Source organism: Topomyia yanbarensis, chromosome 1, assembly GCF_030247195.1.
Source record: "Topomyia yanbarensis strain Yona2022 chromosome 1, ASM3024719v1, whole genome shotgun sequence".
Lineage (NCBI taxonomy): Eukaryota > Metazoa > Arthropoda > Insecta > Diptera > Culicidae > Topomyia > Topomyia yanbarensis.
The window spans coordinates 177,582,526-177,607,802 of record NC_080670.1 but is presented as its reverse complement, the minus strand read 5'-3'; the positions used below and the strand labels follow the sequence as shown (position 1 = coordinate 177,607,802).

General features: G+C 44.1%; 7 protein-coding genes across 7 annotated transcripts; 3 read left to right on the top strand and 4 right to left on the bottom strand.

Annotated features, from left to right (window-relative positions):
- Window positions 1–4,480: 4,480 nt before the first annotated feature.
- On the bottom strand, window positions 4,481–4,868 carry LOC131682776 (histone H2B-like). The gene has a single exon (XM_058964512.1). It carries the CDS (start codon window positions 4,853–4,855, stop codon window positions 4,481–4,483), a length of 375 nt encoding a protein of 124 aa, XP_058820495.1. The 5' UTR covers window positions 4,856–4,868.
- A 3,424-nt stretch (window positions 4,869–8,292) lies between these two features.
- Window positions 8,293–8,996, top strand: LOC131682686 (histone H1-like). The gene has a single exon (XM_058964373.1). The coding sequence runs from the start codon at window positions 8,328–8,330 to the stop codon at window positions 8,994–8,996; it is 669 nt and encodes a 222-aa protein (XP_058820356.1). The 5' UTR covers window positions 8,293–8,327.
- Window positions 8,997–10,113: 1,117 nt separating this feature from the next.
- Window positions 10,114–10,455, bottom strand: LOC131682808 (histone H4). The gene has a single exon (XM_058964573.1). The coding sequence runs from the start codon at window positions 10,423–10,425 to the stop codon at window positions 10,114–10,116; it is 312 nt and encodes a 103-aa protein (XP_058820556.1). The 5' UTR covers window positions 10,426–10,455.
- Window positions 10,456–12,351: 1,896 nt separating this feature from the next.
- Window positions 12,352–12,843, bottom strand: LOC131676428 (histone H2A). Its single transcript, XM_058955497.1, has one exon. It carries the CDS (start codon window positions 12,809–12,811, stop codon window positions 12,437–12,439), a length of 375 nt encoding a protein of 124 aa, XP_058811480.1. The 5' UTR covers window positions 12,812–12,843; the 3' UTR covers window positions 12,352–12,436.
- Window positions 12,844–13,057: 214 nt separating this feature from the next.
- On the top strand, window positions 13,058–13,449 carry LOC131676427 (histone H2B-like). The gene has a single exon (XM_058955496.1). The coding sequence runs from the start codon at window positions 13,075–13,077 to the stop codon at window positions 13,447–13,449; it is 375 nt and encodes a 124-aa protein (XP_058811479.1). The 5' UTR covers window positions 13,058–13,074.
- A 10,633-nt stretch (window positions 13,450–24,082) lies between these two features.
- Window positions 24,083–24,433, bottom strand: LOC131676426 (histone H4). Its single transcript, XM_058955495.1, has one exon. The coding sequence runs from the start codon at window positions 24,408–24,410 to the stop codon at window positions 24,099–24,101; it is 312 nt and encodes a 103-aa protein (XP_058811478.1). The 5' UTR covers window positions 24,411–24,433; the 3' UTR covers window positions 24,083–24,098.
- Window positions 24,434–24,612: 179 nt separating this feature from the next.
- Window positions 24,613–25,101, top strand: LOC131682646 (histone H3). The gene has a single exon (XM_058964300.1). It carries the CDS (start codon window positions 24,652–24,654, stop codon window positions 25,060–25,062), a length of 411 nt encoding a protein of 136 aa, XP_058820283.1. The 5' UTR covers window positions 24,613–24,651; the 3' UTR covers window positions 25,063–25,101.
- The last annotated feature ends 176 nt before the right edge of the window (window positions 25,102–25,277 follow it).

The window sequence follows — 25,277 nt, the reverse complement described above, 5'->3', positions numbered from 1 at the left end:
AACGATGGTGCTGCCCAAGTTGTGCGAGTTGGTTATATGGGTACCTATTGCATTGGCTTTTTCTGCTGGTGTTACTAGTAGAACGTTATTATCTTTCAGAGGTGGAACTTGCTGGGGTTTGGATTTTAAGATCTTGGCTGTTTTCCAGAAGGGTTTAGAATATGGATCGAAGCTGCGGATTAGATTGTTGAATTTGATATTTTTGAGCTCTTGGGTATGGTGGGAAATTAATTTTGTTAGGTATTGTGCCGCTCTTTTTTTTTGATAGGTTGCCAGTTCTTTGAAATTGACGTCTGAAGGTGTTCCGCGCTCTAATTATGCTTTGGGTAGTTGGATCTAAGTGCACTAGCTTACCTACTACTGGAACTTTGGGCACGCATTCATCCTCAGCTGACTGGATAGAACACTGTAGCTCTTGCACTGCGCAATCGATGTCTTCAGTTGTTTCCAGTCGAGCGTCGAAGGCAATTCGTCGATCTACTCGCCGTCGGAACTCGATCCAGTTCACTCTATGATAGTCCTTCCTGTACTGTCGCTGACCGTGGACTGCTTCTTCGCGGATTTGTTGTACGACCGGGTAATGGTCAGAACTTAACTCCTCAATGGTGTAAGGATTCGGCATCTCAAGATTCGTCAGGAACAAGTCGATGGTAGAAGGCACGCCAGCTGGAGACAGATAGGTTGGGCGATCTGGTGCATTGACGACAAAGTAGCCGAGTTGCGCTTCGTCGAACAGCAAGTTTCCGTTTTTGTTGCGGATATGATTGCCCCACAATTCATGCCTAGCGTTGAGATCACATGCGACAATGAATTTCCTGCGATGTCTCGTAATCTTGACCAAATCGTTCTTGAACTTCCTGGCCATTCCGTTGCTTTCAAAGCACTGACGAGGGCAATATGCTGCAATGATCAGTAGAGTTCCGCTGCTGGTTGATATTTCTACTCCTATACTTTCGATTATTGAAGTTTGATAGTGTGGTTGGATTGTGAATTTTATCGGCTTTTTGATCGCGATGGCAACTCCTCCCCCTTTGGAGTGCGTGCGGTCGAACCGTACAAGGCTGTATCCTGGTAGGCTAAAATTTATTTCTGGCTTTAAAAAGGTCTCCGTTAGCACTAAGATGTCGACATCTTCCCTTGTTGACAAGTCGAGCAGTTCCATGTGTTTCTGCTTAACAGCATGGGCGTTCCAGAGCATCATTTTCAGAGAGTTAGCAACCATACTGGATCACGAACTCACCTAAAACACGGATTTGTTCGGCACGTGTATTACACTGCTGAAGCTGGGTCCACATGGCGGTGAAAATGGGCAGAAGTTCTGCTGCAGAATATTTGGGGGCTTGACTTGAACCGTCTGGAGGACTGGTGTTTGATTGGTTGGGAATTCCAGACCAGGCTGGGGCGCTGTTGATACCGCATCTTTGGAAACCCGGTGGTGTCCCACTGCGCGGCGGGAGGTTATCTTGGTGGTCACTTGTCAATTTTGGTGTGAGGGCAGGAAAGTTTGCTGCTGTGAACTGTGGAACCTTGTTCTGGCGACGTCCGGGTTGGTTTTTTGTCGAAGCTTCTTTTCGAATCTGCTTGTATTTCTCCCGTGCCTTACACGTTCGATCTGATCCAAGATGTCGCTCTTTGCAGTTGGCGCATTTGTACTCCGCTGCTCCTTCGATTGGACAGCTGGTAGTTTCGTGATTTCCGGCACATATATTACACCTTGGCGACAGGTGGCAGTTCCGTGTGCCATGCCCGAAGTGGAGACAACGCATACATTGCGTCACATCCTTAATGCCACGATACGCCTCCCACGAGACGACGACGTTGAAAATTGCCTTCATTGCCTTTAACGCACCTAGCGTTGCTGTGCCTTTACGAAAATGAACAAGATACAGGCAATCTCTGTACTCGGTTTTCTGTTTTTTTCCTGGAAATTATGTATACAGCTAGGGGCTGTAGCTTGTAGCGCTCCTCCAACTCGGCTTTAATATATTCAGGTCGCATAAAAGGTAAACCTCTTACGACGGCTTTGAACGGCTTCTCAGCCGGCATATCGTGGGTAAAAAACTGAGCATTCTGTTGGTTCAGGTACGTTTTAGTTTTGGCAAACTCGTCCTTCGACTGCAGCATCACTTTTGTGCCAATTCTAGTGAGCTTGAATTGAGCGTTGATGCCATTTGCCAGTAGGTCCTTCTGCAGCTTGTCAAAAGGAATTGATTTAACAAACAGCGGGGGTAGTTTGATGGCAACGGTGGCTGGTAAGTTTTCCTCGTGCTCCTCGCCAAAGCCGTTTAATTCACTGACATTCACGGCTGTCCCATTTTCGCTCAGGACACTGAACCGATTTGCTGCAAGTAATGACGCTTCATCGTCTTCACGAACTTTTTTCGCTGGCTGCCCCGGCGTGCTGGCTGTAACATCAGCAGATTTTACGGTGCTGATGGTGACGTTTGTCGATCGCCTGCGATATAACTTCGGGCTACGGCCCGGTTTTTTCCGCTTACCCATTAGCGGAAAGAGAGAAAAAGAAAAACTGTCACGCGAAACTTACAACGACCACTACTACTGCGCTAAACACGTCTGCACTACGCGACGAATAAAACCGAACTCTCTGATGAAACACGCAGGCAGCCATTGCCCCTCTTTATACGGGCTTGGTTCGCACGAAACAGCCAATCAGCGAAGAGGAATGGAAAAACGTACCCTCTCGTCGACTATATAAAGGATACATGTGACGGCAAAAGGCATAAGTTTCACTTCAACTGTCTTGACTGAAAGCATCAATAAACAGAGAAAATGACTGGTCGCGGTAAAGGAGGAAAGGGACTCGGAAAAGGAGGCGCCAAGCGTCATCGTAAGGTTCTTCGTGATAACATCCAGGGAATCACCAAGCCCGCCATTCGTCGTCTGGCTCGTCGTGGTGGTGTAAAGCGTATTTCCGGTCTGATCTACGAGGAGACACGTGGAGTGCTGAAGGTGTTCCTGGAAAATGTCATCCGAGATGCCGTCACCTATACTGAACACGCCAAGCGAAAGACAGTCACCGCAATGGATGTTGTCTACGCACTGAAGCGACAGGGACGCACTTTGTACGGATTTGGAGGTTAAATAGCTGACTTGGAACAACATAAAAGGCCCTTTTCAGGGCCAACATAATCGATTTAAAGAATTAGTTCGCATTTTCTATTTCATAAGCTGTTTCTCCGTAGGAAACAAATTGGGTTAAATCCAAATTTGTGCATTTAACTAGTTTTGGTAGTTGGATGTTTGTGTTTCGAATCCTCCTCATCAGTAACAAAACAGATTAGGCTTTTAATTAGACATCAGTTACAGCGCTCCCCAGTGTCGCCTAGCTGAACAAAACCTCCAAATTTTATTTTGGATTTTTTCATGATTTAACATTTTTCTATGTTTGTGAACAGATTGAATAGTGTTTTCTCACGAAAATTCGAAATTGGAGAATTTCAAAGGTGCAATAGATGAAGAATATAAGAATAGAAAAAATTAACTAGGGGTGAGTAATGTACGGCACATAACCGGGGCGTTGACGTAGAACTTTTCCTTCCTATTAAAATTCTTGTATTTTTTCCAATGGCCAAATTCACCAGGCTCAGTAAAATTTTTCGTCGGGTTTGAATAGCATCCCGCTCGATAATCAATTCAGTAAAACAATTTTATAACCGAGCTCTCAACGTAAAATATTTATAAACATATGTCAATAAGCGTATATACATTATGCTATACTGTTCCTTAATAGAGAACAATTTGGGTAAAAATTATGTTTTTCATAAAGGAGAAAATTGTTTTTTAAACCATCTTTGCGCGTGAAGAGCACAAAACCTGTAACTAAATTATTTATAGAATATGTGTTTCGACGTCGTCTCATCAGACTCCGACAGCAATTTAGTCACCGGACTAAGTTAGCGTCGGGTTGACGCTAGCTAAAGAAACGGAGACACAATTTGTGTTCCTGAGCAAACCCCTAGTCAAGCGTGATGTCCCTTTAAGTCGCTTTTCAAACTGATGAGAACTAATGAAATCGAAACATTTGGTTTGCCTTAGCAGGCAAATGCAAGATATTTCTCCATAGTGGAGAACAATTTAGGTAAAAACTATTTTTCGTATCATCTCTGAAATTGCCGTCTATATACATTACGCAAGTGAATCTGGCAGACTGTGTTAGAATCAATTTGGACAATCTTAGCCTAAGTCGCGTTTTCGTTACTGGAGTAGCATTGGCGAAGACAGCAGGATGCCACCAGTCTAATATTACCAGTTGGCGAAAAATCGGTATTACGAGATGTCTATTTCTCGAAATAGCCAATACATTGGCTATCGAGGAAAATACACTCAGTACATTTTGAATTCCTTGTCGCAAGTTTACTCATTTTACCATTTTTGATGTGAAGGCAGGGGAAAATCTAGTTTGATTCTTTAGTAAAAAGTTGGTGGCCCTGAAAAGGGCCGATTGTTCCGATGCAGTGATTTACTTGGAGCTAGTATACTTAGTGACAGCCTTGGTGCCCTCCGAGACAGCGTGTTTGGCCAACTCTCCCGGCAACAGAAGACGAACGGCAGTCTGTATCTCACGGGAAGTGATCGTAGAGCGCTTGTTGTAATGAGCAAGTCGAGAAGCTTCGGATGCAATGCGTTCAAAGATGTCGTTAACAAAGCTGTTCATGATGCTCATGGCCTTCGAGGAAACTCCGGTGTCGGGGTGAACTTGCTTCAACACTTTGTAGATGTAGATAGCATAGCTCTCCTTGCGCCGTTGCTTACGCTTTTTCTTGTCTCCCTTTACAATGGCCTTCGTTGCCTTGCCGGCTTTTTTGACTGCTTTTCCACTTGCTTTCGGTGCCATTTCGACAATGGTGTTATGCTTTCTGGTGCTTGAAAGAAACTAATGTTGAAGCCATGTATGCTAGTCCTTAAATACCAGCTTCGTAAACATCGGATGCTCGTCCCCTTTTTTATGTTTGTCAAATATTTCTCCGTCAGCCCTACCTTTCTGACAAATAACGCACATTGAAACGGGTATATAACGAGGGTCCATCCAGGTATCTGGAATCAGTATAAGTCTACTTCAGTTGAAAGTTGCTACTCTATTCGAAAACATCATGTCTGGACGCGGTAAAGGAGGCAAAGTTAAGGGAAAGGCAAAGTCCCGCTCGAATCGTGCTGGTCTTCAGTTCCCTGTGGGCCGTATCCACCGTCTGCTGAGGAAAGGAAATTATGCCGAACGTGTTGGAGCCGGAGCACCCGTCTATCTGGCGGCTGTGATGGAATACCTGGCTGCTGAAGTGTTGGAATTGGCAGGAAATGCTGCCCGTGACAACAAAAAGACCAGAATCATTCCGCGTCATCTGCAGCTGGCCATTCGCAACGATGAGGAGTTGAACAAACTGCTCTCTGGAGTGACCATTGCTCAGGGCGGTGTTCTGCCAAATATCCAAGCCGTGCTACTCCCCAAGAAAACCGAAAAGAAGGCCTAAATCGAACGCTGAACCAACTCTTGTACAAAACCGTCCTTTTCAGGACGACCACATATTTGCGATAAAGAAAAAAAAATGAAATTGTTTCCAATGGGCTATATTGTTCCGGAAATAGGAATAGAATTCTAAGGGTGGGAAGGACATTGCAGCTTGTTGATACTTACTCGTCTTAAAATCAGTCAGTGACCGAAATACGATGTCCAAAATACCGTCTACAACGCAGATTTATAGTCATATATCCATTCAGAAACCTACTGACATGACACTCAGAAGTATCATGTTGAGGAACTTCAAAGAATACATTATTTTAAGATGCTGTTTTTTCAGTACTGTTCAATTAACCAGATTATCAAATTAATGTCAAACATGACGTTGTTTACAATTTTCAAGTGAGATTTTCCTTAATCAAAAAGGACTGTCTAATAAAAACTCATAATACGGAAAGTACAAATTTTATAATCAGTGATATGATGTATAGCGGTAATGCAATATGTGGCCATGTCATCGATCACATTCATGCTATTTTGGTGTGAAAGTGTGATCGGTTGAAAATTATGCTTCACCTTTTCACTGAGTGGTTTCCAAATGTTATCAAATAACTGTGTTCGAATAAATAAGCCTTAAACTCTTTCTTTGAACGAGTGTCTGTTTCAACACTAGCGCCTTCATACCAACATACCCTAAACTAGATTTATAGTTGTCGGCCATTTTGAAATATCTTGTGATCAAATTATAATTCAGCCAAACTTAATAATGTCGACAAGTATCAAACTTACTTTTCACACAACTCAAACGTTCGAGATGTTTTATGTTTCACAAATAGTACAGAGCGGCACCTTCATTGCCAAATCAAACTAAAACATCATAGAAAATTCAAATTCTAACGCTTAAACAATTCTTTAGGAGCAAAAAAAGTACATGAAATCGGAGGTCACTTCACGAATAATGTAGTTGTGGGAACCTTTCGTTGATAGGCTGTTGGAAAATGCCATCAGCTTATCCGGTTTCTTCTCAATCTTTTTTTGGGGACTAGTTGGTATTTACTACCTAGTATTATCTGAGACAATCCCGACCTATGAATAAGGTCAGCAGGAAAATGATACTAATTGAGTGTTTCTTACATGTCATAATTTCCAGACAACAGGAATGGGCACGGAAAAACGATTTATTAGAAGCACGACCTCTGCCAGCAGAAGACAGAAGTCCATAAGATGTTATGCCTATTCCTGCCCAAGTAACAATTGAAGTTTTATAGTACGCTACAAGTGCAATCTTTAGTTTTATGAGATGCTATAAAACTATCACAAAACCTAAATTGTTACTAGGGTAATGAACCTGCCACTTCTAGTTCTTCGACCCGTATGTTTCACATCCTTGCTCTCACTTGAGTATTATGGCTCTAAATTTTCATAACTTTCCCTATTAGATAATCTCTAATTGAATTAATTGGAAGAATATTATCAGGCCTGGACGATTTGTAAAATTGATCTTCTCTCTTTCCTAAGGCCGTTTGATACTCACATACTCAATTTTGTTCGCTTTTGACATCAGCTGAGAATTTCAGCAGTTCAAGATGTCGAAAGTTCAGCAATTAAAATGTATCCCATTTGACAGATTAATTTTGCTGAAATCAAGCAGTTTGGAAACTATAATAGTTGAATTTTCAGCAAAGTTAATCTGTCAAATGGATAAAACTCAAATTATTGAGCTTTTTGCATCTTGTATTACTGCGTCTTTCAGCTGATGAAAATTCAGCGAAATTTTTCTGAAATCGCCGAGCAAATTTTGGAGTGTAGTTTTGTGATAGTATTAGAGATTTTGGCCAAACTTTATTCCGATTGACATCATTGTGGGTATGCCTTTCTCAGGAAACTTGTAACATGTTAAGCTTAATTCTAAAAATACAACTGGTGAATTCGCTTAAACTGTGGCATTTCCATCGTGTCCGCGGGAATGCATCCTGAAGACTATCGAAGGGGTATCAAACAAAAAAACTTAATTTTCGAAATATTTAATAACTTTAAAAAAGTGTGTATATACTAATCCAAACGAAAAATGCTAAAAACGCAATATGAAACATAGAGAAACTATCATTGATGCTTAATTCCATTGACTACCATAATGGATCACATATCCAATTATACATGCAAGTAAATTCAACTAGCGAATGGCATAAGATACACATTCCAACACCACTGATACCAAAGATAGATTTGTACCCTGGGACTTTAGCAGACTTTAGATTTGGCATGAAATAGTAATAAATAATATCTAACAATCCAATCATGCAGGGACACACACGGAACCTGGACGCCAAAGCAGATAATTTGCCACATTAACGGTATGTTTTAAAAGTGGATTATTTCGTTTAGTGAAACGAAAATTATGCATATACACGATGCTATTTGAAAGAAAATTCATTTGTCTTACTAATAAACAGTATTTCAATTGTATCTGAATTGTTTAAATATCATTATTTGACTATTTTTCGCAAATCAGTTTCATGAAGTCGTGAATAGTGCATAATAAATTGTAATTTCCCATTCATATATTTCGATGTGGATGCACTTGTGTAAATATTTAGTAAGCTCAAATATTGCATCAAATATAAATTAAATTCTTGAAGTACGTGAACTATCATTGATTCGAATAATGCTGATTTTGAAGAATAGTCCAGAAAAATTATCTCCACCAGCCGAACAGTAATTCTCAACCGTCATGCATAAGCATTCCCTAACACGGTCGACGAAACCAAGCGCCAACAAGCCCAATGTTACCACTTCATTCGTATATTTTCCCCCACAGTTTGTATACTTTCCAAGTGAAATAAAGTGAGATAAAATGGCTGAAACCGCTACCGAAGTTGCTGCTGCGGCTCCTGCTGCCGCGTCTCCGGCCAAGGCTCCGAAGAAGGCCAAGGCTGCCAAAAGTGGCCCTGCTAAACCGAAAAAACCATCGACCCATCCACCAGTGAATGATATGGTTCTAGCTGCCATCAAGACCCTGAAGGAACGCAACGGTTCATCGCTGCAGGCCATCAAGAAATACATCGCCGCCAACTACAAGTGTGACGTCGCCAAGTTGGCTCCGTTTATCAAGAAGGCCCTGAAATCGGGCGTCGAGAAGGGAAAGCTTTCCCAGACCAAGGGTACTGGTGCTTCCGGTTCCTTCAAGGTTAAGGCCGACGCTAAGAAACCGGCCGGTGAGAAAAAGCCAAAGAAGGCTGCTGCCGCCAAAAAGCCAAAGAAGGCTGCTGGAGAGAAAAAGGCGGCTACCAAGAAGCCAGCTGGCGAGAAGAAGGCTAAGAAACCGAAAGCTGCTGCCGCTAAAAAATCTGTTGCGAAGAAACCTAAGGCAGCCCCTGCAAAGGCCGCCAAGAAGGCAGCTGCTCCCAAACAGAAAGCCACCAAGCCATCGAAGGCCGCAGCCAACAAGCCGAAGACCCCGAAACCAAAGAAGGCCGCACCAGCCAAGAAAGCTGCACCAAAGAAAGCCGCCGCTAAGAAGTAAATTCAGTTGATGCCGAATATTGCATTTGCTGGCTCAGCATAATAACACACAACAGTCCTTTTCAGGGCTACCAAATACTTTTCAAAAGAATTTGATTGATATTTTTCCATCGAATACCGAATGCTTGAACAAAAACATTTTTCTTCCTTATCTACATTTTCACAGCATCGCCGTTAAGCTCGTTTTTAATATTTCATTGAAAAAGGGATAATGCAAATCAATACCATACTTTGAAGCTAAGCGAAAATGTTTCATTCATATTTCATAGTTACATTCCCGTTAATATACAAATACATAATTGTCAACGATAGGTAAATAGACATCATTCGGTACCAGCCATTCGTTTAGGCATTCACGCCAGATGTATGAGTTTTTGGTGCCAATTAAGAGCTGGTTTGGACTAATCTAACTAGCATTAAGTTGGTGTTAGTTACTGACGTGGTGAATACGAAACACTAAAAATCTAAACATTTAATCTAAATAGTCTTTTGTCACCGGGGTAAACACCCCAGTTTGCATATATGTCATATCTTCATTTGAGTCAGATAATTGTTTGTATTCGCAAACAGAGCCAACGGATGCGAGTAGCTCACTTGCTAAGCGACAGTAGTTTGAGACGAAAGCCACGCCCATATTCGATTGGTTGCTAAATGGCGCCTTAATTTGAATTGTAACACTCGAAGCACAATAGATATTTTGCAACAGTGCCAAAAATAGGGTACAGATTCCACACTAGAGGAAGCTGTTTCCATCGCTTTCGAAAAGTCTAAAAAGAACAGATATGTCAGATCAGAATGATTCTCGGAGCTTTTCTCAAAAAGGCATCCAATAATAAGAGACACTCATTACTTTTCCTTATGTTAATGAATTACTGTTTTAAAAAACTTTAACCAGCCCGTAGGATCTAGCAAACGGGCCAGTCGATCTGTTTGGCTAGATGAGGAGTATTTGAAACACAAGAATCCAACTTTATCAAAACTAGTTAAATACAGAAACTTGAGTTAAACCCAATTCTTGTTTCCTGGGAAAATATAGAAAATGCGAACTAATTCTTTGGAAGGATTTTGGTGGCCCTGAAAAGGGCCTTTTTATATTGATCTAATTGAGTTCCAGCTGTTTAACCTCCAAATCCGTACAGAGTGCGTCCCTGTCGCTTCAAAGCGTAGACGACATCCATTGCGGTGACTGTCTTTCGCTTGGCGTGTTCAGTGTAGGTGACGGCATCTCGGATGACATTTTCCAGGAACACCTTCAGCACTCCTCGTGTCTCTTCGTAGATCAGACCGGAGATACGTTTGACACCACCACGACGAGCCAGACGGCGAATTGCGGGCTTGGTGATTCCCTGGATGTTATCACGAAGAACCTTACGGTGACGCTTGGCGCCTCCTTTTCCGAGTCCCTTTCCTCCTTTACCGCGACCAGTCATTTTCTCTGCTTATTGATGCTACTTTCAGTTAAGACAGTTGAAGGGAAACTTATGCCTTTTGCCGTTACATGTGTCCTTTATATAGTCGACGAGAGGGTAGGTTTTCTCGTTCCTCTTCGCTGATTGGCTGTTCCGTGCGGACCAAGCCCGTATAAAGAGGGGTAATGGCTGCCTGAATGTTTCATTCTGTGTTTTATCTTCATCGCGTTCAGTTACCTAGAAGACCTCAACCAACAAAAAGCAATGGCTCGTACCAAGCAGACTGCTCGTAAATCAACCGGTGGAAAGGCTCCTCGCAAGCAGCTGGCGACGAAGGCTGCTCGTAAAAGTGCTCCGGCTACTGGTGGAGTGAAGAAGCCTCATCGTTATCGTCCGGGAACAGTCGCTCTTCGTGAAATCCGTCGTTACCAGAAGTCGACTGAGCTGTTGATCCGCAAGCTCCCATTCCAGCGACTGGTTCGTGAAATCGCTCAAGATTTCAAGACCGACCTGCGTTTCCAGAGTTCAGCTGTTATGGCCTTGCAGGAAGCCAGTGAAGCCTATCTGGTTGGCCTGTTCGAAGACACCAATCTGTGCGCTATCCACGCCAAGCGTGTCACCATCATGCCAAAAGACATTCAGCTGGCTCGTCGTATCCGTGGTGAACGTGCTTAAGGCTATCAGCTTTCATTGGATCTCATTATCAATAATACCAAAGGCCCTTTTCAGGGCCACCAAATTCATTGATTAAGAGTTAGAATTTGAATTTTCCATGATTTAGTTTGATTTGGCATTGAAAATGCCGCTCAATGCTATTTGGAAACGGATGTCTCGAACGTTTGGGTGGTGTTCAAATTATCAATTCGTCCAAAGGTGTATGTAATACCGGTGGCTGCGTTATTGAGTTTGAATGGATTGAGAGTTGATCACAAAATGAGTAGATATGGAATTTGCATTTCGAATTCGTTTCATCAGATTCCGACACGAACGTGAAGCCGAACTAAGCTAGCATCGAATTGACGCAAGCTTAAAAACCGGAGGCACATCGTTTCTGAGCAAAGCCGCTAATTTAGACCCGTTCTAAGTTAGTGTCGCATTCTTGTAAGACGTAGTCGAAATGCAGATTCCACAACTAATTTATTTTTAGATTTTGTACTGCTCACCAGCGATGCCACATGTTTTTATGAAATGTCTGTAGGAGAATAATTAAAATGTCTGTAACTGTCTGTAGATGGTTGTGTAAATCCTGGTAAGACTAGAATATTACTATAAAAGTAGATTAAAATTAGAATACTATTATGAAGGAATCACTCGTAGTCGAATACAGTTATTCTAGTACAATTTTGCTAAACACTATTCTTCTTTTAAAAGTCTGTAGGTTTCTAAGTCTGTAGGAGGCTATCAAAAGTCTGTAAAATACAGACATGTCTGTATATCTGATATCGCTGCTGCTCACGCGCAAAAAATGGTTTTAATCGATTTACTCTGTAGTGGAGAATAACTGGTTTTACCCAAATCATCCTTCTCAGACAGATATATAGCATAGTGCACAAAGAGATTTCAAAATGGCGGACATAAGCATACATCTAGTTCGGGATTTGCTGGTGTGATAGCGTTATTGTTTAAACGACCATTCGTTGTCAAGTTTATTTACACAAGAATAGAACACTTTTCTCATTCGAACATAGGGTTGAGAGTCCTTCTAAAATTTCGAAACCAGTCAGTGAGTTTGGCATAATTTTAACCGTTTACATGTAACATTTCTGGTTGTTTATGAATTTTTGTTATGCAGACCTCCTACACAAAATTCTGTCATAAAATTGTCATCAATTTTTTGTAGTCGTTTAATAGTTATGCTTTTCAACAATATGGTGAATTGCACATGAAAAAATCATTTCTTTTAAACATCGTGTCGTTTTGGCCAATTTTAGCAACATATTCCATTGGAAACAATTTCAATTTTATCTTTATCGCAAATATGTGGTCGTCCTGAAAAGGACGGTTTTGTACAAGAGTTGGTTCAGCATTCGATTTAGGCCTTCTTTTCGGTCTTCTTGGGGAGTAGCACTGCTTGGATGTTTGGCAGAACACCGCCCTGAGCGATTGTCACTCCGGAGAGCAGTTTGTTCAACTCCTCATCGTTGCGAATGGCCAGCTGCAGATGACGCGGAATGATTCTGGTCTTCTTGTTGTCACGGGCAGCATTTCCTGCCAATTCCAACACTTCGGCAGCCAGGTATTCCATCACAGCCGCCAGATAGACGGGTGCTCCGGCTCCAACACGTTCGGCATAGTTTCCTTTTCTCAGCAGACGATGAATACGGCCCACAGGGAACTGAAGACCAGCACGATTCGAGCGGGACTTTGCCTTTCCCTTAACTTTGCCTCCTTTACCGCGTCCAGACATGATGTGTTATGTTTTCGAATAGAGTAGCAACTTTCAACTGAAGTAGAGTTATACTGATGCCAGATACCTGGATGGATCCTCGTTATATACCCGTTTCAATGTGCGTCATTTGTCAGAAAGGTAGGGCTGAAGGAGAAATATTTGACAAATATAAAAAAGGGGACGAGCATCCGATGTTTACGAAGCAGGTATAAAAGGACTAGCATACATGGCTTCAACATTAGTTTCTTTCAAGCACCAGGAAGCATAACACCATTGTCGAAATGGCACCGAAAGCAAGTGGAAAAGCAGTCAAAAAAGCCGGCAAGGCAACGAAGGCCATTGTGAAGGGAGACAAGAAAAAACGTAAGCAACGGCGCAAGGAGAGCTATGCTATCTACATCTATAAGGTGTTGAAACAAGTTCACCCCGACACCGGAGTTTCCTCGAAGGCCATGAGCATCATGAACAGCTTTGTTAACGACATCTTCGAACGCATTGCATCCGAAGCTTCTCGTCTGGCTCATTACAACAAGCGCTCTACGATCACTTCCCGCGAGATACAGACTGCCGTTCGTCTTCTGTTGCCGGGAGAGTTGGCCAAACACGCTGTCTCTGAAGGTACCAAGGCTGTCACTAAGTATACTAGCTCCAAGTAAATTCGTCTAACCACTGCATCGGAACAATCGGCCCTTTTCAGGGCCACCAACTTTTTGCTAAAGAATCAAACTAGATTTTCCTCTGCCTTCGCCTCAAAAATAATAAAATGAATAAACTTGCGACGAGTAATCAAAAATGTAAAATATTTTTCTCGATAACTAATGTATTGACTATTTCGGGAAGGAACAGCCTACTGTCCTCACCAATGCCACTCCGGGAACGGAAAGGCGGCTCAATTTAAGTTCGACGCAACTATCATTGCAGCAAGCAACGCACAATTCATGAATGGGGGGGGGGGGGGGGGTGTCCCTTCGCCAGGTACGAACTATAGCGCAACTACCAACGCAATCAAACCGGTCGCCTTCTCTTTGGACATACTCAGCTAGTGCACTGCACTGTACAGTTCCCGGACGATGCAACGTATGAAACGCAAGCATGAATTCCGTCTATGTTGGACATATTCCTCGCTAACAACAAAATTTTCCAGACGGATTCGATAAACGAAGTCAAATCACACCACTTTCTAGTGGTTTGCAAATTCAATCAAAGCACAGCTGCTACTCCGATCTTTCAGCGAAAGAATCATCATTGCGACAATTCATATCAGTTCAGCCTAATAGTGGACTACAACCTTCAGGGCATTCCGGCTATAACGACAAAAAAGACATCAGCTTCAGAAGGACTTGCGTTAGGAGGTTTCCGGTTCAGGCTAAGCTTGTGCAAATGGATTCCCACACACTGCCTGATTCCCTCCGCTAGCGAATGACGGATCCCAATAGTAGCATGTCTGTAATAACATACGTACATGGAACTATTGAGATCCAGAGCTACAGGTCCAAAGCCCTGGTAAAGGAGGATGGTTGTGATGATCCGGGCCGAGATCACCACGTAAAGCAAGGTAGGGCATAACCCCAATTCCAAGGCGTGAAGCGACCCGTGCCGAGGGATGAGTGATCGAGGGGGTGAAAAAGATGCTCGATCGTTAACGGAGCCTGTGGGGTACCTGGGCAACCCCCACAGTAAGCGTCCCTTACCACGCTAATGCGGAGCTCTGGCGTGGCGGACATATATTTCTCGCGCTACTCGTGGGACTATACATGGAGGCAAATAAAAATAAAAATAAACAGACGGAGGTGCCAAACCCCTTCGCAAGAGGTGGTTTGGCGAGGTCTCCCCCCCCGTGGGGAGAGTAGTGGAGCGATGAGTGCTGCACCCGAAAGCACCAGTGACCCCCCAGCAGTGGTAGGCAATACCCCTACCAATACCCCAGCTGCGATGCGCAAAGTAGCGAAGCAACTCGATGCTATAATCGACTTCGCTAGCGCAAAGCAGAACATAGCCAAGGAGTTGAAGTTGAGCCTTCTGGAGCTCCGGAAAGCTGTTCGTGTCGCAAGACAGGAACAGCAGGCATATGTTGAGAGGGTGGAATGTCGGGAGAGGCCCGACAGAGAAACCCAGACAGTGGCCTCCAATAGGGAGGAAAGAGAGAAGGTCAATAGAGGTTCACAGACAGTGGCCTTTACCTTCTACGGAGCAGCCACGTCGATCGGAGCGACGACCGAGTTCCCCTCGAAGGGAAAAGGAAAGGGCAATCGCAAGACGGCATCGAATGCGAAGCGCCCTAGGAAGTCGCCAGGAGAGGGTGCCAAAACCGACACCACTCGGCGTGCAACCGTCAAGGTCAAACGCCGCCTGGGTGAGGTAAGCGAGGGCGAGAGTGACCTCGCTGTGGAGAGCGATGGTACCAGCAACCCGGCACGACCGGGGCAGGGGGGCTCAAACCCCTGGACGCTGGTTACCAAGAAAAAGCCGGCACCGAAACCGGAGGTACCGCGGCCTGCGAGGAAGGCCAAGGACAGAGGCGAAGCCTTGTGGTTAAAAACCGACAAGGACAAATACGCCGATGTCCTTAAATCGATGAAGGCGGCCGAAAGTCTCTCGGCCCTTGGGCAGGATGTGCGTAGCGTAAGACGCACCAATACGGGAGAGATGCTCCTGGTGCTGAAGCGAGGCGCACAATCAAGTGCAGTATATAAGGCCTTGGCCCAAGAGGTCCTTGGTGAGGGCGCCCAAATCAGGTCGCTAGGTGCGGAAACAACTCTCCAGTGCAAGCACTTGGACGAGTTCGCGACCGCAGAAGACGTCGTCGCAGCCGTCAAGGAGCAATGCGGCGTCACAATCGAGCGGGCCTCTGTGCGATTGAGGGACGGACCCTCTGGCACCCAGGTAGCCTACCTCAGGCTACTGAATGCGGATGCCAAAAAGGTAACCGAGAAAGGGAAGCTGAAGATCGGCTGGTCGGTATGCCCTATTAGTATACCCCAGCCGCCTTCAGTGGACAGGTGCTATCGGTGCCTAGAATCCGGCCATAAAGCTTACGAATGCAAAGGCCTAGACAGGAGCAAGCTATGTCGTCGATGCGGCGAGGAGGAGCATAAAGAGCGGGGGTGCACTAAGGCATATAAGTGCCTTATCTGCACCGCTAAGAAGCAAGCCCATAAACATGCTATGGGCGGACCTTCGTGTCCCTTCGGCGAGTTAAATAAGAAGAAGCCGTGAGAGTCACACAGCTAAATCTTAACCATTGTGCAGCAGCCCAGCAGCTGCTGTGGCAGTCGGTCTCGGAGTCGAGGACAGATGTCGCCCTCTTATCAGACCCGTACAGCATCCCTGCCGGCAACGGCAATTGGGTGTCGGACGGGTCTGGAATGGTGGCAATCTGTACAACGGGAAGGTTCCCGGTTCAAGAGGTAATACACCCCTCCGCCGAGGGTGTGGCGATTGCCAAGATCAATGGTGTGTTCTATTGCAGCTGCTACGCCCCACCAAGGTGGCCAATAGAACAGTTCTACCAGATGATCGACAGGCTCTCGTCGGACCTTGTGGGCCGGAAACCGGTAGTAATAGCGGGAGACTTCAACGCTTGGGCAGTGGAGTGGGGCAGCCGCTGTACAAATAGCAGGGGTCAAGCGCTAATGGAAGCGTTTGCGAAACTCGATACTGTGCTAGCTAATGATGGCTCCGCTAGTACATTCCGTAGAAACGGAGTGGAGGCGTGGATTGATTTGACCTTTGCCAGCCCGAGTCTGGCTCCAGGCATGGAATGGAGGGTAGACGAAGGCTACACCCATAGCGATCATCTAGCAATCCGCTTTAAGATCAACTATGGTGTGCAGCATCCGAGGGCGGGAGATCCCTGTCAGGTACGCGGGTGGAAGTCCAATCACTTCGACAGCGAAGCTTTCACCGCGGCCCTGGGACTGGAGGCCAACACCGACAGTCTAAGCGGGGATGCGCTGGTAGCTGTTCTATCACGCGCGTGCGACGCCACTATGCCGAGAAAAACACTGCCAAGAAACGGTAGATGCCCGGTATACTGGTGGAGTGCCGAGATTGCAGCTCTACGGTCAGCCTGTCTCAGAGCTAGACGTAGGATGCAAAGAGCTCGCACCGAGGATGCAAGAGAGAACCGCCGTGAAGTGTTTCGAGCTGCGAAATTAGCCCTTAACAAGGCTATTAAAAGCAGCAAGAGAGCGTGTTTCGACAACCTGTGTGAGAGTGCCAACGCGAATCCGTGGGGTGACGCCTACCGGATTGTGATGGCCAAGACCAAAGGGGGCTCCTCACCCCCAGAACGGTCTCCGGACCGGTTGGCAACGATTATCGAAGTACTCTTCCCGTCTCGAGCCACTAGCCCCTGGCCACCTGCACTACGAGACAGTGCGGGCACGGTCGAAATGGTGGCTCCAGTGACGAACGAAGAACTACTCGCAGTGGCTAAATCCCTAGCAATGAACAAAGCTCCAGGGCCGGATGGAGTCCCGAACAACGCTCTCAAGGCAGCGATCATAGCGAACCCGAACATGTTCAGGCTAGCTATGCAGAGATGCCTTGACGAGTGCCGTTTCCCCGATAGATGGAAAAGGCAGAAACTGGTGCTGTTGCCGAAGCCCGGGAAGCCGCCAGGCGACCCATCGGCGTACAGACCAATCTGTCTGATAGACACGACTGGCAAACTGCTTGAGAGGATCATCCTCAACAGGCTCACCCCGTACGCGGAAGGTACGGACGGTCTGTCAAGCAACCAGTTTGGCTTTCGGAAGGGTAAGTCCACAGTGGACGCTCTCAACTCAGTGATAAATACTGCCGAGATAGCGATCCAACGAAAAAGGCGAGGTATTCGATACTGTGCGTTAGTGACACTTGACGTGAAGAATGCATTCAACAGCGCAAGCTGGGATGCCATCGCGCTCTCGTTACACCGGCTTAGCCTACCGGTGGGTCTGTACCGGATCCTGGAAAGTTACTTCCAAAACCGCGTACTGCTATACGAGACCGATGCCGGTCAGAAAAGGGTTCCGATTACCGCCGGAGTCCCGCAGGGCTCGATCCTAGGCCCGGTGCTATGGAACCTCATGTATGACGGGGTTCTGAGACTGAAGTTCCCTCCTGGGGTCAAGATCGTCGGCTTTGCCGACGACGTAACCTTGGAGGTCTACGGGGAGTCAATTCCTGAGGTAGAACTAACCGCAGAACACGCGATTAGCACGGTGGAGGAATGGATGAGCGCGAGAGGCCTGGAGCTCGCTCATCATAAGACGGAGGTAGTTATCGTCAACAACCGCAAGTCGGCACAACATGCAGTTATCCATGTGGGAGAAGTCGCGATCACTTCACAGCGAAGTCTGAAGTCTCTCGGAGTCATTATAGACGACAAGCTGACCTTCGGCAGCCATGTCGACTATACGTGCAAGAGAGCGTCGACTGCTGTTGCGGCACTATCGAGAATGATGTCCAACAGCTCAAAGGTGTGCGCCAGTAGACGTAGGTTACTGGCAGGCGTTGCCGTATCTATCCTCAGGTACGGCGGCCCGTCATGGTCAAGAGCACTGAGGGTAACCAGTTACCTACAGAAACTGGAGAGCACCTACCGCGTGATGTGCCTCAGAGTGATATCTGCCTACCGCACGGTATCACACGATGCATCCTGCGTGATAGCGAGCATGATGCCAGTCGGGCTGGTCATTCGGGAAGATGAGGAGTGCTTTGAGCTACGTGGAAATAGGGGAGCCCGCGAGCGCACCAGGGTGACCTCGGTCGCCAGATGGCAGCGTGAGTGGGACAACTCCTCGAAAGGTAGGTGGACCCACCGGCTGATACCTAGCATATCGAGCTGGGTGGGAAGACCCCATGGGGAAGTTCACTTCCACCTGACACAATTCCTGTCAGGCCATGGCTGTTTCCGTCAGTACCTCCACAGGTTCGGACACGCGGAGGTCCCAGTCTGCCCGGACTGCCCAGGTGTAGATGAAACTGCCGAGCACATACTGTTCGTATGTCATCGGTTCGACGTCGAAAGAAGAGCAATGCTTGACGTCTGTGGCTGGGACACAACCCCGGATACCCTTATTCAGCGGATGTGTCAAACGGTGGAGAAGTGGAACGCAGTCTCGGCTGCTACCATCCAGATTGCCAGTAGGCTACAGGTAATCTGGCGAACCGAGCAACAGACGGCAGGCACGGCTAACTAGTGATTGGTTAGTTGGAGCGAAAAAGGCCAAGCGCAAAATAAGAGAGTGAATGGTCTGTTCATGCCGAGGTAGGTTGGCGCAGCGAATGGCAACCGCGTAAGGGGTAAACCCAGCCACCCCGAAGCAAGACAGAAGAGTGAGTGTATAGGCGTATAAGTGGACTGCCTCATGCCAAGACGGGAGGGTCGTAGCGTAGTATGTTGGAACTAAGCTATCGATGCCTCATGGCGTGGCAGAGGAGTGAAAGGGTGAGCATCCAAGTCAGTCTCACACTGCATGTTAAGGGTGAGCATAAAAGTCAGCCTCACAGGTTGGTAGAGGCTAGCACAAAAGTCAGCCTAGCAAGGAATGAAAAAGGTGAGCACAAAAGTCAGCCTCGCATGGTATGTCAGAAGTGGGGCCTAAGAAAAATGTAAAAAAAAAAAACACTGCCTGATTCCCTGCGTAATGTATAGGGAAGAGAGGGTAACAGTGGATCAGCAGCAACTATATTTTGGCAATAAAATAATAATGCATGGTCAGAATCTCATTCTCATTCCTTCATATTTCACAATTTCTAATTCTTTACATGTGTTGCTGTATGTTGAGAGTAGAGATGGTCGGGTTTCAATTTTTTCGAACCCGAACCCGACCCGAACCCAAGCGCATGAAAATTTAAAAACCCGAACCCGACCCGAGCCCGAAATTATAAAATTTGAAAAACCCGAACCCGACCCGAGCCCGAACATTTTAAAACTTAAAAACCCGAACCCGACCCGTACCCGAGAATGAAAATTTTGTAAAACCCGAACCCGACCCGACCCGAGAATATTAAAATTTGAAAACCCGAACCCGAAAATTTAAAATTTGAGAAGCCCGATCCAAATCTAACTTGCTAATACGGAGAATCAACCAAAGATCTCGAAGATTTTTAATTCAACGCACTCGAGCTGGACCCTTGAATCATCTAAGAATAGTAGAATCACTCGAATCTGAAGTAGCACCACACGCATTGAGTTATAACTGCATATGGCAAAACAAATCACTGCCGAGTAGAAGCCGCATTTATATTTACTATTATTGAACGTCAAATTTGTAACGTGCTGAGAGACTTGATAAATCGTTGATATCTTAACCGGAAATTAAGTTAAATCGGCGGCCAACTCATGGGGAAACAGGAAGCTTAATGGTCACAGTTTCCAACAACCTTGCCCGTCGTAATTAACCAAAATTTCTGATTTTTTATCAGAAACCATTCCTGCAAGGCAGTTTCGTATAATTTATTACATGTATTAAATTAAGCTATGGCAATTGGCAATTTGTATTCGACAGTTTACATGACGTCACCCACGTTACTGGTTGGAACGGCCAAACCTGTATCGAAGGGTATTAATCATTTTCTGACGTGTTCTTGATGTCCCATCATTAGCGTTAGGACGATCTATGATTGGGTATCTAAGCTCTCGGAAGGACTCCAAACTTTTAAAAATCCGTTAATGGCTTCAACAGAACACACAAAATTTTTGCGATCATTTCGTTAAGTTCGTGAAAATTCATGTATTTTCATGAAGGAATCCGGATCATGCAACAGCTCAGCCCGGGAACAATCTGACAGAAAGTGCTTGTATCATATATGTACCACTGATTTGATAATGGTGCTATTATCCCATCACCATATGAACGAAACCTGGCGGAAGTGAAGCTAGGTTTAGGTCTGATGGAACAAAGACAGTCTCTAGAAAATAAATTTGGCCTAAACTATCTGCTTTTAAAAAAATAATGTGCCCTTTTTAAATTGGAGCCGCCATAATGACACCAAAGTACCACCAAATTTATGAGTCCAAATCCTTATTTTTCCGTTACAGTTTATTTTAATTGCAAGAAATCTTTATCATAAACCAATTTTATTATCAAACTTCCGTGAATGCAGGTACAACCTATTTGTTTCATTTGACCAATTTAACAGTGCTTACTTAAAGTTTGTTTGGGGTACAAATGTGCCCCACAAAGCCGTTAGCGTTAGTGTTTTGTCATGTGTACATAATTCAAAAAAAAAATAATATATTTTTTTAAAAACAAAATATCGATACATAGTAAGCGAGAAACTAGTGTAAAATTGTCTAAGTTCCAATTCTGCCGAATAATAGTATCTGTTATTTGGTATAACAAAGCACTATAGCAAAGTAACCAGAAAATGCGTTTGGATGCGGAATCGTAATTTTTGCTTCTGCGGATGAAAGAGTCAAAACACATTCGTTAATATGGTTTGTATATAGTATGCAAGACGCATCATTCGATTCGTTATCTTCTGCAGCCCAGGCTCTGGAACATACTTTATATACACGTACAATGCACCGCCTCTACCTATTCCTTCGACGCCTTCCTGTTTCATCTCTGTTACTGCTTATTGCTGTATTTTTAACGTTTGTGTTGACGTTTGGTTTTCAAAAAAGCATCGGAATAAATATACTTTTTGACCGGTTTTTGAAAAAAATTGTTCAAAAGGAAATTTAATAAGCTTTACAACGTCGTATAAATGGTCAAAATCGATTTGAAACTACCGGAGTTATAGCAATATGAAGAAACAAGGGAATTTTGACGTATTTTAAAGACTTGTTCTATACAAAATGAAATATTACATACTTAAATAGTCAAAACACGAATATTTTTAAACAGGTTACTTTACGAATGATTTTAGAATAAAACTATCCAATTTAATCATAAATTTAATAAAAATTAGACATACTACAGCGATTTTAGTTCTGGGGTACGAATGTATCCCACAAAACCGTTTACGTAGAGAAAAAGTCGCCGCGGCCTAGATATCGGTTTTAAAGTACTTGTCGAAATTTATATTCCTTTATAGAAAGTTGAACCGATATTTTCCAATAAATTCCTGTTGACTTGGTTTATTACTAATTATCATGAAAAATAATACGCAAAAAGATTTTAGATGTGAAACACGTATTGTTGAATGATCTTTCATGAATGTTCGTTTAAAAAATTAAATAATTCAGGCAGTTTACGAATCTGAAGAGACGGAATTTTATGCAAGAATAAAAAAATACAATATTTGAGCACCAGAAAATACGACGAATTCTAGCGATTCCGAGGTGCTAACATTTGGTACAGTTATATGTGTCATCCATTCGTATTACGAAGTATAATTCACTACTACAAAAAAGACTGCGTTTTGTGTATAGACGCAAACAGTGTCATGAAATGGATGGGTTGTTTTGTTCAAAACCCGAACCCGACCCGACCCCGATAATTTCCAATTTGAAAAACCCGAACCCGACCCGAGCCCGAAAGTCCAAAATTTCATAAACCCGGACCCGACCCGAACCCGAGAAGCGTAAATTTACAGAACCCGAACCCGACCCGAAACCCGTCGGGTTCGGGTCGGGTCCGGGTTTCGGGTCCAAAAACCCGAACCCGACCATCTCTAGTTGAGAGATCTGATAACTGCATCTCATTTAATGAATATTTGTGTGTTTTGTTATAGCAAGAGTAAATTTGCAATGAAAAACATTATTCCATCTTTATGAGTTACCATCCATTGAATAAATATTTAGTCCATTGTTATTTATAGAAAATTTTATGCTCAACATTTGCCGCGAACAAAGTTTTTTGGTAACTTGTCATGGTTCTGTGTAATTTCACAATTTTCGTGAATAGACCCATTGGGTAACTGTGAAACGATGACCTATGGGGAACAGTGGAATTTTCTTGCTTTTGTGGTCTGGCTCAAAATGTGAATGGGTTCCGATTTTCCACAGTAAATACTACTCATATAGTGCAAAATTGGTAAATTTGGACAAATTTTGTAGAAATTGTCGCTACTTTCAAGATTGCAGCTAATATGCATATATGGTAGTCCTATGTTACACGATGATATAGTGATTTCTTTCGTAAGCAAGTGATTTTCGCCTCAATATAACTTTAATTGGAAGCGTTAGGATGGTTCTTCGTCAAAACAAAAGAACACAATTTACAAATAGAATATTTCACTATAGACGACGTCGTGTTTCATAGTTCCTACCCATGGGGCACAATGGTACATTTTACAACCGCCTGTTTATTACCCACAAAAAGTTATTTCCCGTGAGTTTAATCAGTTGGAAAAAATATATGTATTACTTAATAACAGAGTGGTACTATGTACCACTTTTGGCTACCCAAATATCATGTATTATCAACAAATTTAAATCGTAGAAAAAATGTGTTTCACTGTTACCCTCTTTCCCCTATAGACATCAATTTCAGAGCTGATATGAATAATTTTTTTCCTATGTGATAAATTGTTCGAGGCGCTGTCCAAGAAAGCGGAGCTTCATGGTAAAAATACAGTTCATTGAGAATTTCTTGTCTTAAAAATGAAACAAACGATCAGTCCAATTGAAATGGGTCTTGTATGTAATCGTTCCAAATTTTCAAATGACAGTCAACCCCCAATCTCCATGTTCGAATAAATGAGTATTCTATACTTGTGTAAATAAACCTTTAAACGAATGGTCGTTTAAATACTAATGCCGTCACACCAGGAAATCCTAAACTAGTCTGCCATTTTGAAATCCTTTTGTGCATTAAGATATATTCTGGTTGAAGTGTAAAATTCAACTAGCGACAATCGTATTTTCACCTGGTCTAAACAGTGGGATTACTACGGAAGTAGGTCGTATTACTCGTACAATAATGCGCGCTACTTCCGACGTCATGGATTAGCACTGAACAGGAGGAAGAATGATTATCGCTCGTTGGATTTTCCACATTTCAACTGTAACGATAATATTTCTGTTCAAGGAGTAAAATAGTACCTACAATTATTTTGTGTACAAATTTCCTGCATAACGTCAAAAATCCTGGCTAAAACATGCTACTTTTACTGGTGATTCTTTGAATTTAGTTTTCGAATCACCCCAAGAAAATTCTACTGAATCCGAGGAATCAAATATTCGGATTCGAAACACAAAAATCCAACTTTATCAAAACTAGTTAAAGCCACAAATTTGGGTATTAACAAATCGGTTAGCTAGGGAAAACAGCTTTTGAAATAGAAAATGCGAACTAATTCTTCGAAATAATTCTGGTGGCCCTGAAAAGGGCCTTTTATATTGATCAAAGCGTGTTTTAATGATTTAACCTCCAAAACCGTACAAAGTGCGTCCCTGTCGCTTCAGTGCATAGACGACATCCATTGCGGTGACGGTCTTGCGTTTGGCGTGTTCAGTGTAGGTGACGGCATCTCGGATGACATTTTCCAGGAACACTTTCAGCACTCCTCGTGTCTCCTCGTAGATCAGACCGGAGATACGTTTGACACCACCACGACGAGCCAGACGACGAATAGCGGGCTTGGTGATTCCCTGGATGTTATCACGAAGAACCTTGCGATGACGCTTGGCGCCTCCTTTTCCGAGTCCCTTTCCTCCTTTACCGCGACCAGTCATTTTCTCTGCTTTTTATGCTACTTTCAGTCAAAACCGTTCAAATGAAACTTATGCCTTTTGCCGATACCTGTGTCCTTTATATAGTCGACGAGAGGGTACGTTTTTCCATTCCTCTTCGCTGATTGGCTGTTCCGTGCGGACCAAGCCCGTATAAAGAGGGGTAATGGCTGCCTGAGTGTTTCATTCTATGTTTTATCTTCATCGTGTTCAATTGCCTAAAAGACCCTAACCAACAAAAGCAATGGCTCGTACCAAACAGACTGCTCGTAAATCAACTGGAGGAAAGGCTCCTCGCAAGCAGCTGGCGACAAAGGCTGCTCGTAAAAGTGCTCCGGCTACTGGTGGAGTGAAGAAGCCTCATCGTTATCGTCCGGGAACAGTCGCTCTTCGTGAGATCCGTCGTTACCAGAAGTCGACTGAGCTGTTGATCCGCAAGCTCCCATTCCAACGCCTGGTTCGTGAAATCGCTCAAGATTTCAAGACCGATCTGCGTTTCCAGAGTTCAGCTGTTATGGCCTTGCAGGAAGCCAGTGAAGCCTACCTGGTTGGCTTGTTCGAAGACACCAATCTGTGCGCTATCCACGCCAAGCGTGTCACCATCATGCCAAAAGACATTCAGCTGGCTCGTCGTATCCGTGGTGAACGTGCTTAAGGCTATCAGCTTTCATTGAATCTCATTATCAATAATACCAAAGGCCCTTTTCAGGGCCACCCAATTGATTGATTAAGAGTTAGAATTTAAATTTTCTATGATACTTCAGTTTGGGGCATAGAAAATACCGCTTTATACTATTTTGTAACAAAAAATTGACGCCCATCTCGAACATTTAAGTTATGTAAACAGTCTATCCAAAGGTAAGTTAATTA